Raw genomic sequence first — 14,145 nt, 5'->3', positions numbered from 1 at the left:
CTGAGCTCCTTTGTAAACAAAGTAGAAAAATGTAACTGTTATACCTCATTTTATCCTGGGGCAAACATGAAGGCCATAGGATCTAGGAAGCAGCTAGAGGCTTGTCAACTTTTTCTGCTAAGCCTCATCACTTACTCCTACACCATTCTAAAAAATGCTGGGGCTAGAAAGAGAAACAACCTTATTGTAGTTTACCAGTTCTCAATCTTGGCTGTACATTGGAATTACTGAAAAGTTTCAAAATTCCTGTGGGGGCCCACCCCGAGAGGTTGAATTTAGTTGGTCTGGGGTACAGCCTTCCAAGTGGCTCTAGTGGTAAAGAAGCGCTGGCCAATGCAGAAGACGTTAAGAGACACGAGTTCGATCCCTGGGTCGGGAAGGTCCCCTGGAGGAGGGCATGGCAATCCACTAGAGTATTCTTGTCTGGAGAAACCCATGAATATAGGAGCCTGGAAGGCGACAGTCCATAGGGTTGCAAAGAGTTGGACATGACTGAAGTGACTTAGCACACACAGCTTGGATACTGGTATGAAAAATCAAAACAAAACAAAACACTTTCCTGGCTGATTTTATGCACCTGTAGGGTTGAGAACAAATACTCGAGACTCATCATCATTATCATTATTGGCATTATTGTGCTAAGGCAGGTTGTCTAAGAGTCTAAATAAAGCCAAGTTGGAATTTGGAGACAGTCCCAGGCAATGAGGGAAGATCTCAGTCTCTGATGATCTCATAAATAATAATCACCCTTCACATTAATACAGATTAACTCACCAAACAGTTGAATGTGTACCAGCCTTGATGTGAGCTGGTCATGGCATTAAATAATTCTGAATCTCAATGTGACCCAAATGAGTCCCTCTTCAACTTTCTTTGAATCCTCTGATTCACAAAGGAGAAGCCTCCGTTTGGTGCTAGCATGTCTTTAACATCTCTCCAACTCTTGGCAAAAATCAGGGCATTGATTTGCACTGACCAAAATTTAAGTAGCACTGACCTACGTCTTTGTCTCCATGGCAGCTACAGAAATTGTGAAAGAGCCATATGGTTCAAGGTGATTTCAACCTACCAGGAGAAAGTGAATCTCAGAGGCTTTTGGTGACTTGCCCAAGGACTCAGGTCACTGCTTCTCCACCCTCTCCAGTTTCAGCTTCAGCTCAGTCGCTCAGTCGTGTCTGACTCTTTGTGACCCCATGGACTGCAGCATGCCAGGCCTCTCTGTACATCATCAACTCCCAGAGTTTACTCAAACTCATGTTGATTGAGTCAGTGATGCCATCCAACCATCTCACCCTCTGTCATCCCCTTCTCCTTCTGCTTTCCAACTTTCCCAGCATCAGGGCCTTTTCAAATGAGTCAGCTCTTCCCATCAGGTGGCCAAAGTATTGGAGTTTCAGCTTCAACATCAGTCCTTCCAATGAATTTTCAGGACTGATTTCTTTTAGGATGGACTGGTTGGATCTCCTTGCAGTCCAAAGGGCTCTCAAGAGTCTTTTCCAACATAATTCAAAACCACCCTCTCCAACTTAGCATTTAATGAAAATCATGCCAACGGAGGGGGTCCTTCACCTCATAACTGGGAGACAGCCATTGCGTTCTTACTCTGATCTCGGATAAGGGCCAAGCAGGTCCCACTGAGAGGGCAAGGGAAAGAGAAGGCATACAGGGTGACAAAAAACCTGGAATTGTGGAGAAGAGTAAGACTCATTGGTTCAAGAGATTGATTTCAGGAGGGAAGTGGAGAAAAAAATTGGTTCAAAAAAGAAAGAACCTTCTATTGCAGCCAAACTGCAACAAGAGACAGTGAGAGACCTACCCCCTCCATCACTTCTTTTGTTTGTTTAAGATACAATCTTCCTTCATGGCGTTGATTTTTCTCGAATATGTAAGGATTCTGGACAGCAGGCTCAGGTATGGGGACAGAATTCTCTTACATGAAGAGGTGCTGGATGCTCCAAAGATGCTTCCAACGCTGGAACCCTAGGTAGTCCTCAGACCGCTGGTGGAGGCAAGTTCGTCTCCTAGGTCACCTCCTCCTCCTCCAATAACAACTAATCTTTGAGCTACAGGATGGCGGGTGGGGAGCTGAACCAGATGAGGCAATTGCATGTGAATCCAGATTAAATCCTGGAGGGAATATTTGCACTTGTTACTGGGATGTGATTTACTCTTGGTCAACAACAGGCATTTTAAAGCCTCAGGCTGAATTTAGGGTCTGGCCACTTGAGGGTCAGCCACTACTACTCAGGTCAGAGGCCCCTCAGGCTACCTAGGGTGCTTGTCACATAAGCAAATCTTCCAGCCCACCTCTTAGCAGGGTCCGTTAGTCATGGTCTGATTGCAATGGTGGAGATCCACAGGCTATATTTTAGCAAACGCTGACCAGGGGTGTCTCAGACAGTCTTGACCCAGGGAAAGGTGGGCAGTGGGAAAGTGGGGGATGCTCTTGGCCAGGATGTGGGGGCAGGTCCAGGAAGCACTGAAAGTCCTTTTCCATTGGACATTCCTGAGAAGGAAGCAGGGCAACCTGGAGCTCTAGAGGCAACAGATAACACTTATGGACAGAGTCTCAGAGATAAGGCTCTTATTCATAATAGAATCAAAGAATTTTAAAACAAGAAAATGCACTGACAGTAGAACTTAGTGGTTAAGGGGCTTCCCTGGTGGTTTAGACGGTAAAGAATCTGCCTGCAATGAGGGAGACTTGGGTTCGATCCTTGGGTGGGGAAGATCCTCTGAAGAAGGGAATGACTACCCACTCTAGTATTCTTGCCTGGAGAATTCCATGGACAGATGAGCCTGGTGGGCTATAGTCCATGGAGTCGCAAGGAGTCAGACATGACCAAGCAACTAATTTTCACTTTTCACTTAAGAATCAGCCCTACTCAGGGTCTGACTTCTTTACTTGCTAACTGGATAACTGACATCGAGGTATTTTACTTCTCTGAGCTTCTTTTTCTTCATTGAGTAGATGGGACATACTAGAAAATACAAAGGTTCCTGGGACTCCTGCAACGTATAAATGAGTCAGTGCATTTAAAGGACATGGCACTGAGTCTGGCACATGGTAAGGGCTTTATAAACTCTTATCATCATTACCAGGGTGATAGGATGTTGCAGCCAAAAGTGATCCTAGAGGTTATCTAGTGAGTTCCATGCCAATGTCATGACTGCTGGCTGAAAAGGAGTCAATAAAGGAAGAAGGCACTTAAGTTCTATGGCCCCCTCGGCTCAGCCTCTCTTCCCAGTTCTCTGGTGGTTGCGCCCCAGCTGAGGGAAGAAGCACATTTGTCATCAAGGGAATTTGCAGAGACCCTCCTATAGTCTCTCCAAGCCTGAGAACGTCACCTTGCTGCCGTGACTGTCGCTCACTTTGCCGAGCTCACAGGCCAGCTGTCTGCAGGCCCCAGCAGGCTCAGCCAAGGACAGCAGGGTTGCATCCCCCCTCGCCTTGCTCCAGCATTTAATCAAAACAGTATTCAAAATATGATTCTGGGAGATTATATTGGGAGATTTGCAGGAGGCTCTCAGTGGGGGCAGAGACAGTGGAACAGATTGCTGCCGGGGCCGGAGGCTGGGATCGCAGGCTCAGACTCGCCATTCTCAGGCCTTTGGCTGTTACTCCTGGAGCCGACCACCAGCTCTGCAGCGAACCCTGAGCACAAGGATGGAGAACTAGATTATCTCCGTACTTGACTGCTGGGGAAACTAAGAGAGGGCAAAGGGCTTGTCCACGGCCACATATGGAGGGAGTAATGGGCTTCCCAGGTGGCTCAGTGGTAAAGAATCTGCCTGCTAATTCAGGAGACACAGGAGAGGTGGGTTCGACCCCTAGGTTGGGAAGGTCTCTTGGAGGAGGGCATGACAAGCCACTCCGGTATTCTTGCCTGGAAAAATCCCATGGACAGAGGAGCCTGGCAGGTTGTAGTCTATAGGATTGCAAAGAGTAGGACACAGCTGAGCATGCAACGCAATGGGATTGAGGTGGCCAAGCCATCTTCTGGGATTGAAGGCTACTTTTTTTTTGGCCCTTCTCATAGTCCAGCCCTTCTCACACTTCAGCCAACCAGATCTCACACCCCCAGATCTTTGGGACAAGCTTGGACTACAAGCTCCTGCTCTGGGTTGTGGGAGGTAGAGAGAGGCTGGATCCTGTAGATAAGGTCCTGGATGGTACCTGGACCTTCTTTTCCGAGGTTCAGGGTCCTACAAAAGCTGCATGACTGGAGGCAGGGTGCAGGTAAACCCTTTGCCCACTACCATCCTCTGTATACTCTGCATCCTAGTCCCAGTTCAGTCACATGACCTTGATGTAGGTGAGTCTCTTCTCTCTGGCATTCACTTTCCCACCTGGAAATCTGACTCCATGAGGTGCTACCGCCCCTCTCCCCTCCACAGAATGGCTAGCAGGTGCCCCACTTCCAACTGGAGGCCCTAGGAACCAGCTTCTGCAGCCTGGCGGCGGGGTGGGGCTGGGGTGGGTAGGGGTGGGTTTACCTGGCCCCCTAGGAGGGGGTGGGGTCCAGAGTGCCTTGAAAGAAACCTCTAGCTAATGCTCTTTATTACAAGCGTTAATCCCGCAAAGCCGACTGGAAATAATGTTTATCTTTTCGCAGTTTAATTTCCCGGACCCTAAGCCGCCGGACAGTGAGGGCGACTGGAGGGTCCCCGGAGAGGTTGGGGGTAGGAGCAGCTGTCACCCAGGAGCAAAAAGAAGGCAGGGAGGGGGTTTCCCAGAGGAAGGGGGAGAGGAGTCAGAGCGAAAGGGGGCCTTGGACGCTGAGTGGAGAGTTGGATTTAACTTCACCACGGGTTCTCTACGACCCTGACTCAGTCCCTGCCTTTCCTCAATTTCCTCATCTGAGGAAGGGGTCTGTGATTTTGTAATTCATTATCTCTGACTATTCTATAGAAAACAAAGTAGAGTGGGGCGTGGGGAGGTGGCCTGTTCCCCTTGATTTTTTCAACACCCACTTTTCCTCTCTGCAGCCTCCAAGGTTCTTAAAATCTCCTCCCAAGTCTGGATCCTTCCCGTCCCAGACTTCAGTGACCAGTCTGCTGGCACAGCGCTGGTCTGAAAGGCTGCCAGCCCGCCTCTGCCGGAGGGGCTGGAGCCCTGCAGTGGAGACACGGCCCCTAGGCGCACACCCCAGCAGCCCTCCCTCCTGCCTCCGGGTCCCCATCGGCTCCCCGGACCTCCCAGCAGGGCACCGTCCCGGGTTCGCCTCCCTCTTTCCTCTCGCGCAGCGGCGAACGCACTCGCGGGCTAAAGCCGAAGCCACTGGGCCGGGGACACGAACTCAAGGCTCTCACCTCTGCCCGTCCGCACTCCTCAGCCCTAGTCTGGACGCTGCTCACTCCGGGGACAAAGCCGCTTTCCCCGCTCATCTGCTCCCATTGGTTGGCCTGTACCGGAAGTGTTTGCTGACACTTGATTAAACGGGAAGGATGCCCTCTTCTCGCCTCTAATCGACCCAGCAAGCTGTCCGACTTGGCCGTTGAATCAGAGGGGTGGAGCGCGCCCAGACACTGCCGAGAGGACCCCCATCGCCCCTCCTCCCAAGAAACTTAAAACCCAAGTACGAACTCGGAAACAAATCCAGCTTCTACCCAAATAACCTGACAGCTCTCCTCTCCCCTGTCCTGCCCCAACCCCAAGTTGCGCCCTCGTTCCCCACCTCCAACTCCCCAGAATCAGCCGGGAGTCTCACGCGCTCTCCGACTTCGTTGGGTCCGCAAATTTTGGTGGGTCTTGGCCATTGCCTTGTCAGTTTCTCTCCCAGCTACAAACGGGACTGAAATCTGCAGCCCACGCCACCCTGTCTCCAGAATCCCTGACCGCATCCCCTTCTCCCCACCACCCCAACCTCACCGAGTTCCCCAGTTGCAAACAGGCCACACAGCTTGGGTTCGGTGGATTATCTTTAAGGACACAAAGAGTGAGAAAGGGGAGGAGACACGCGTGGTCCTTAGGAGCCAAGTCAGCATTGAAGTTACAAAGTGAGGGTGATGGGGTGAGTGAACAGGAGAGGGAGTGGCTTGAGACCTGAATCCAGAGGGGAGAGGCAGACTAGAGTGTTGATCTGGGTGCCCTGGGCACACTCGCCCAGCCTTCCCACTTGACCTTCCCCAAGGTGCCCTCCCACCTCCTCCAGGGATCTGAAAAGAGGGATCTCTGCCAGTCACTCCCCTCCTCTGCGTGCCAGGAGGGCCATTTGGAGTATTTTTGTGTATCTGTCTCTTAGGCGAAGTGAGAGCCCCAGACCCTGGCGACGTCTCTTAGCTTCTCACTGTGGAGGTGAGTTCCAAAAAGCAGGGCTTATTTCCAGGACGCTTCTGCTAATCGCAGCCATTGCGCTAACCTGCTGAGAGAGGAAAGGTTGATTAAAACCCGAAGGCCACTCAGGGGCGATTCCTAGGAAATGCGAGGTCGGTGGTGTCTCATTCCAAGGGAATCCAAGGTCTAGAGGCAATTTGCTTGCCAGAGGTAACATTTGGACCCTGTTAGGTGGAAATTCAAATAACAGTGTAACCCAATTTTCTAAGCTAGTAGTTAATCCTGAGAGAAATGACTTCAAAGAGCAGAATCTGATGGTAATTGCTGGAGGCTTCCAAATGCTTTGGGAATGTCCCTTTGTGGGGTGAAATTCCCTTCCAACCCAACATAGCCAGTGAACCAGTGAATCAGCCAGGTGCAGGAGACAGTTGACTGGCAGTCCTATCCAGCTTGGGGGTAAGACGGCCCTACACAGACAGCACTCACCTGAACTACACCCCTGGGGATTTCAGTGGGCTGCATGGAGAGCTTCTGGCCTTAAGCACTGGCCGTGAATCCACTGTAGGTGTCTGACCTTTCCCCTGAGACTTCTGGGAAAGCCCTTGTGCCTGCCTAGCCCTAGCAAACTCTTGGTACAAGCCCATAAGGGGAGCCAGCTGTCCTCCTCCAAAGGGCAGGAAGGGGACAAGAATGCCTGGGCTGGAGGGTCATGACCGTGCCCACCTGGCACATCTGGAGAGATCTAAACAGTGAAGAGATCTAAGCTGTCCTTCTCTTCAATGACTTTCTCAGTGTTTCCTAGGTAAGTTACTGTCTCATTCTAGTGTGATCTAGTATTTGGTTTTAAGAAGATTCAGGAGCTAGAACTTTGATCTCTAAGCTTCAGTTTCAAGGAGTTCGGTGAGACACTCTTGAGCTAGGCTAGGTCTGAACCTTGGCAGAGAGCCTGTGCAGCGGCTGGGTACTCCGGAGTTGGGGTACGGGGAGTGGGGTGAGGGAAGGTGGGAAGGGGAGGGGTCCTTTGGTCAGACACTCCCAGCGCCGTTGGGGGCCCACTACCTTCTGCTCCGGATGGGTACTGGCACCGCATCGCCGGCTCCCTCCGCCGCGGGCACGGCGCACAGTTCAGCTGCAGACCCTGTAGGGCAAACGTGGGGTTTCCAAAGGCTTTGGCTACTCGGGGAGACTCTTGGCACGCGGAGTCTCTGCGGACCGCGGGTCGCGCGCCCGGGCCTGGAGGCAGTCCGCGAATCAGATGGTGCTCAGGACTTCGTGGCTGCGGCGGGTTTGGAGGTGCCCCTTCGACGACGACGCTGGCGGCCGCTGTGTGCGCCAGAGACCAAATGCGCGATGGTTTCTCGCTGCAGGGGTAGTGCATGGTCAACGTGGGGCCTCCTGGCTCGGCCCGGAGGAAGTCGGCTTCTCCGGCTCTGGGGGGCTCAGTGAAGGAGAAGCGGGGTGCCGCCAGACTGCACTCCCGGCGCTCCGGCCGGCCCTCTCGAGCGGCCGCACATTGCGCCGCCGGCAGCGACTGAGTGTCTTTATGGAGCTCAGCCAGTCTGTCCGTAGCTGTGGCCACTGCCTCCTCTTCATCCGCCTCCTCTTCCTCTCCTTCCTCCAGATCTTCCAGGTCACTCAGCCGGAGCCCCCGGGCCTCCTGGCCAGCAGTAACGTCTGAGGGAAATCAAGAACGAGTGAGAAAAGCCCCAGGCCCCAAGGGAAATCCTCGGGAGTGCCCCTCCCCGAGAAGCTTTTAGCAAGATGTGCCCTGCACTCAGGGCAGACTCGGTGTAATTCACCAGGATGGCCACACCGCCTTCGACACTTGCCCCAGAGCTGCCGGCCTGAGGCTGGGAAAGAATTCCTGCCCTTAGACCTGCTCTCACCCTTCAGAAGAGCCCTCCCCTTTGATAGCCCAAGGAAAGGGACACTTTTCCCTAAGACCTGGATCTCAGTTTCTCAGCCTTAAAAAAAGCAGAGGGCAGTTTTTATCCAATTTAAACACTCACCGGTGGCTGGTGTGTATTATTTAATTCAGAAAATATTTACTGAGCACCAGCTATGTGCCAGACATCATTGAGGCATTTAAGTATTAGGAATTTAGAGAATACAGCAATGGAGGCTCTCTCTGGTGGAGCTGACATCCCTAAGAGGGTAAGTATGCCACAGGAAATAAAAGTAGGCACATGTGGTAGAGAATAACTTAGAAAGCTAGCTGGTGTGGGTGCACAGGGAAGGCTTTTTGGAGGTGGTGCTTTCAAGTCTAGAAGGCAGTTCCCAGATCCATAGGGAATTCCAGGCAAAGGGAACTGATTGCACAGACAAAGGCCCTGAGGCATGCAGGGGTTGCAGGTGTGAAAGGAAGCCAGGGGAAGACTTCCACAGAAGCTACGCCATGGGGTGGTTGTGAAAATCCAATCCAACTGTTTGATGATTGGAAAACCCAGGTAAGTTGGGGCAGGGAACATGGGGTACCTTTGGTGTCACCATTTAGGCAGCCCAGCAATTCCTCTGCTCCACCCTCCTCCTTCCTTTCTTCCCCGCCTTTGTTCTTGGGTGCCCACGTCATCTTGTTCTCTTTCTTGAGGCGCCGGCGCGCATTGGCGAACCAGGTGGACACCTGGGTGAGGGTCATCTTGGTGATGATGGCCAGCATGATCTTCTCGCCCTTGGTGGGGTAGGGGTTCTTGCGGTGCTCGTTGAGCCAGGCCTTGAGTGTGCTAGTGGTCTCCCGGGTGGCGTTCTTTCTGCGCCCAGCACCACTCAACTCCACTGCTCCATACCTGCAGGGAGAACCTGGCTGACAGTTCTGGGGTTGGGAACCTGGGGCTGCAGGCAGGAGACAATCTCTGTCCCTGAAGGAAGTGAGGTTCTGCTCACCATCCTAGCCCACAGCCATCCCCCACCCCATGCTCTATGGATTGGTCCTACCTTGGCAGGGGAGGAGGAAAGAACTTGTGATGCCAGCCACCAATGCCCCATGCCTTACCGATCATACTGGTATTGCCCCAGTGTCGGCTCATAGGGGTAATAGGCTCCTGGTTGTGCCAGGCTGGATGTAAAGTTCCCGGCAGCCTCCTTAAATTCGTACTGTGGATTCTGGAGGGGGAGGAGGGAAGAAATAAGGACTACATTTGGGGAGGAGGAGGTGGGGTGGGGAGTTGCTAAGGGTGTGAACTCTGGAGTCAAGTCTGGTTAGAACTGCAGCACCACCACTCGCATTGACTGTGTGGTCCTGGGCACAGCGGTTTAACCCCTCTATGCCTCAGTTTCCTCTTGGTAAATGGGATGACAATCAAGCCTAAAGGTTACTGAAGGAACATGCTTGGCAGAATTCCTAGTGCAGCATAAGCAGTATTCGCTGTCATTTAACTGTTACTACTTGTGTCCCCCCGCCCACCGCCTCCCAGCAGCTGGGGCTCTTTCTCACTCCCTTTCCGGAGCCATTCTCTGCCTCCTATCTCTGTGACTTTGGGTAAGATTATTCAAGCCACTGTGAACCTTAGTTTCCTCATCTGCACAGTGAGCCTAGTGATGACTTGCCTACTTCACGCGGTTAATCGAGGTACAGATGTTTTTTAACCAGGATGGACTTCTACAAACTGTAACATGTTGTAAAGATGTTTTATTTATTTATTTATTTTACTTTATATAGAATCCTAACCATTGCCTTTCCTCGAAGTGATGCTGTACGTCCTAGATTTTCCTAGATAGAAACATCACACGGGATTTCGCCCCTGCCGCTCCTGCCCCCAGAGGGGTGGGTTCTGTCGCGCGGACCCAGGCTCCACCCCGGGTACTCACCAGCGCCCCGTACAGCGCCGGCGGCTCGGGGCTGTAGGGCAGGTAGCCTGGGTAGCTCTGGGCAGCTGCAGCGGCCGAGTAGGGAGCTCCATAGATGCCCAAGGCCGCGCCCAGCTCGGGCCTCGCGCTGCCCAGCAGCCGACTGTCGTAGGGTGCGCAGCAGAGCGCGGCCGCCGGGGTGGAGCCCGAGCCCACATCTGGGACCGAGCGCGGGGCGGATTCGCAGCAAGTGGCGCTGGAACTTGCAGACACCAGAAACTACGGGGGCGAGAGAGGGGGCACCGGAGGTCAGAGACCGGCGCCTCGGGCTGGCGGGAGCCAGCGGCGGAACTGCCAGATCAGTCCTTCCTTCAATATGAACTTCATTCCCCCTTGTGCTGAGCGTTCTCCTGAGGACTGTGACGGAAATGATCCGTAGACGCCATTTATCCAAACCGCCTTTATAGACATACTCCTAAAGCTTTGCTAAAGCTCCAGAGTTCCAGGGGCTCCGGGTCATGGGAAGGTTCTGAAACCCGAATTACAAAAGCCAGACTCGGCCAGTTCTCTGGTGAACCCTCCTTCCTCGCAGCCACAGGATCTTACCAAGGCCGAACTTGAAGTTTGCCTTAGAGATCCCGTCTCACTCTTCCTACTTTATAGATGGGGAATGAGGACTACGGAGAATAGGAGGCTTTCCCGAGGTCACAAAGCAGGGCAGAGGTCAAGCTGGGGCTAGTCCTTGGGCTCTCTGCTGAGAAACTGAACAGGGGTGGGCGTCTCCAGAATTTCCCCAGGAGACCCTGTCATTGCACAGTGCCCACCCAGATCTGGAAAATCGAAGTAACCGGAAGCCGAGAGCTTGGACCTACCCATGGAAGGGAGAGGAAAAGAACAGAGGATCACAAACGAACGAGCCCAGAAAAAGAGTGAGACAGAGTCTGGGACCCTCCCGGCCACCTCGGATATCTGTACAGCAAGGAGGCCTGTCTGGAAGGTTCCGGAGATCCCACCCACCTCGCGGAGCGCGAGGTCAGAGTGCCCAAGTTTCGGGTCACACGATTCTTAAGCTTGCCTGGGGGAGCGGCGCATTCTCTGCCAGGGATGGGGCATGTCAGAGGGGTCTGCGGTACACTACCCAGGTCCCTGCTCTCTCTAGCTTCCCTGGGAACTCGTGGGAGAGGAGGGCTTTGCGGGCAGGTTCCGGCACTGGGCTCTCCTTCCTTCCAGTCTGCCCCCATCCCCCATGGGGGCGGCTCTTACCTGGGAAGCACTGCCGTAAGGGTGTCCAAAGTGCGGGAAGGACATTGTGACTGTCCGTGACCCCGCCGCCCTCTTCTCTTGCGGGTTGCCGCCTCAGCCCCGCGGTTCTGCGCCTCCAGCCGTCCGCGGCCTCGGTTCCTTACACGGTCGCCGATGCCCAGTGCTGGGTTCTCCGCCGGCTTGGCGTGGCTGGAGGCAGAGCCGAAGGCAGCCCGGCTGCCGAGCCCTGCGCTCCAGAAGGCTCCCCTCCGGCCCGCGTGGTCCGGAAGACAGAAGGGCCCATGGATGGGCAGGGGAAGGGCGAGGATGCGGGTTCCCAAAAGCGCGCGGCGGCGAGGCCAGGTGAGGCGCGGTGCGGGGCTGTGCGGCTCCCGAGGTGCCCCAGTCCAAGGTGGCCAGAGGCTCAATGTGACGTCACGGTAATCCCGGGCCGCCAGGCGGGCCCCCGGGCCCTGGGGCCCCGGGCCACCAAGCCTGCCAAGCGCAGCCAGCCCGTGCGCGCGCGCGCACTCTTAACCACACTCACACTTGTTCCGGGAGGTTTGTGAAGCTGGTGAGGAACGTCAAAGACCCTGGCCCTCTCTGCTTGGCGCAGGATCCTACCCCTTTTTGCCTTAAGCTCACGCGCGCGCGCACATACAATCTCTCCAAATTACCCGGGAGAAGTAGGAGAAACGCCTCCCACCGCGCCGCGCAGGCCCCGGGCGCAGCGCGCCTTCCTCCTCCCCTGCGGCCCGGAGGAGGAGAGAAGCGCCGGGCGGCGAGGGAGGAGAGAATACAAAAGAAGAGACAGGAGTAACAACAGGAGGAAAGTGGGGGAGAAAGGCTAGAGGGAGAAGGAGGAGGGGAGAGGAGAGGGATGAGGAGTCTAAGCGAACAGAGGCGCGCGGGGGAGGGGAGGAAACAGGGGTGGGCGAAGGCTGGGCGGAGGTGGAACGCTGGCAGGTGGAGGAGCGCAGAGGCTCGGGGGACAAGCCTCCAGCCCGGCCCCCCACCTCCCACCTCCGCTGCAGGAAAGTTTGTTCGCGCCGCGGGCCCCCAGCTCGTTGGGGGCAGCGTCGGTGGATCCACTCTTCGGCCGTCTTTTGTCCTCGGGGCCTGGCTCCCCGCCCTAGGACTTTAGCTCGATCCAGGATCTCCATGACCCTGTCTTTACTAGGGTCTTCCACCCCAGTGTTCCTCTGTTGCTCTCTGGTCCTCCAATAGACCGAATAGCGCCCCCTCCAGGTCAAGTTCAGATCTCCCCCTCGGACTGTGTGGGGAAAGGCGCCAAGTTGGACCCCCCTCCGGGCATCTGTAGACTGCGGGCGGAGACCCCTGGGCGTCTTTTAGGAAGGCGAGGCTTGGCTTCCTCGTGCGCGCCTCTCGCTGGGTCCACGGGGGATCGGGGAGCCGCACGAAGGTGCTGGGGCCGGGCTGCAGCCGCTGCGCTCCGCTGGGGGTGGCGCTGGCGAGCCACGGTTCAGCGCGCAGGGAGGGCAGTCGGTTCCCTGCGCTCCTCTGGGTCTCCCGGCTGGGCCCCGCGATCTGACCATCCCCTGCATCCAAGGGGCCCCCAAAGGGGCACTGATGGCGGACGAGCTCATTGGTGCCTGGGAGGGGGCTGTGTCCTCTAGGCCTGGCCCCCAGGCGAGGGGCCGCCAGTTTTCAAGTACAGGAGAAACTGGACTCCTGAAGGCTCAATCCCCAGGCCTCCCGGGGCCTCCAACCCAAGGACATGTGGGGGCGTAAAGGGGCTGTCAGTCCGGTGGGAGGAGGTCTTCCGGGGATGCTGCCGGCATGCGAGTGGAACTCTAGGGTTTTCAGGTTTGCAAGCCAGACACCTCAGATTGTCTCAGAATGTCACTCCAGGGGTCACCGAGCTTTACATCTTCAAAAAACGCTCTCCCAGGCCCTCTCTGCGCCTTCCCAGAGGAACCGGGGGTGGTGGTTCAAGGGCCTAGCTTTACTTTCTAGCTGAAACGCAAAAACATGTGGCCTGGAGGTTAAGAACAACCCGGATCTCTGACCTGGGTTCTGTGGCGAGGCAAGGAGGAAGCCCAGGGACGGTTAAGGTCTGGGTCCCTGGCCCCAGCCTTCCTCAGACACCTTTCAGCGGAGACTAGTAGGCCCGGAAGTCAGCGACCTCTTTAGAAACGACACCGGCTTCTTTATTTCTTTATACAGATTCTGCAGAACGCACACCGAGCTTGAATAAGCCGCAAACCGCAGACTCCCACCGCCTAAGAGATTATTAACAGGAGCACCAGATCCATTGCAAATACGAACAAACCCAGCGAGGTTTCCTGGCTGCGGCTAACTGCGTGTCGTTACCTTGGAGAAACCTTGCGTTCAACCCGGGGAAATCCTACTTAGAAGAAGAATTACAGTTATCGCCAGATTGATTTAGTGATAAAAATTCACCGTAAAAGATAAGATTCCTTGATTTTTCAAAATGCACTTTGGAGCCATCTACACGTTTGCAGCTGGGATACATCTATTTTTTTTTTAAAGTAAGAATTGGAGAGAATTCATTAAATTAGTCCCTTGGGGAAGATTACCGCTAATTAATTAATTGCAAACATTTCCAGAGGGAAGGTATGTCAATTGTAAAGTAATAAAATTAGGTAGTTGAAATACTTACTCAGCAACTTTGATTGCCCATTCATTCCTAAGCAGAATTTTTTTTTTTTAAATGACAGAAAAATGGGGAGGGTGATGAAGAAAAAGCATTAGTTCTGTCCCCTGGCGATCTGGTTGCAAAGGAGAAACTACCATATAGGATTTATTGATTTTCAGCTGATTTATAAGATCTCTGTGGTATCAGTGCTGTGTGCAAGGCC

The 14,145-nt window shown here is 54.2% G+C and overlaps 1 protein-coding gene across 1 annotated transcript; it reads right to left on the bottom strand.

Moving 5' to 3' along the window:
- Nucleotides 1-5,136: 5,136 nt before the first annotated feature.
- IRX6 (iroquois homeobox 6) lies at nt 5,137-11,447 on the bottom strand. Its single transcript, XM_065919334.1, has 7 exons — nt 11,324-11,447; nt 10,082-10,339; nt 9,267-9,376; nt 8,753-9,060; nt 7,337-7,951; nt 5,873-5,922; nt 5,137-5,406 (listed from the first exon to the last, which is right to left on the bottom strand). The coding sequence occupies exons 1-7, from the start codon at nt 11,366-11,368 to the stop codon at nt 5,137-5,139; spliced, it is 1,656 nt and encodes a 551-aa protein (XP_065775406.1). The 5' UTR covers nt 11,369-11,447.
- Nucleotides 11,448-14,145: the final 2,698 nt, after the last annotated feature.

The sequence above is a fragment of the Muntiacus reevesi genome, chromosome 2 (assembly GCF_963930625.1).
Source record: "Muntiacus reevesi chromosome 2, mMunRee1.1, whole genome shotgun sequence".
NCBI classification, from domain to species: domain Eukaryota; kingdom Metazoa; phylum Chordata; class Mammalia; order Artiodactyla; family Cervidae; genus Muntiacus; species Muntiacus reevesi.
This window is presented reverse-complemented; position numbering and strand designations above follow the sequence as displayed.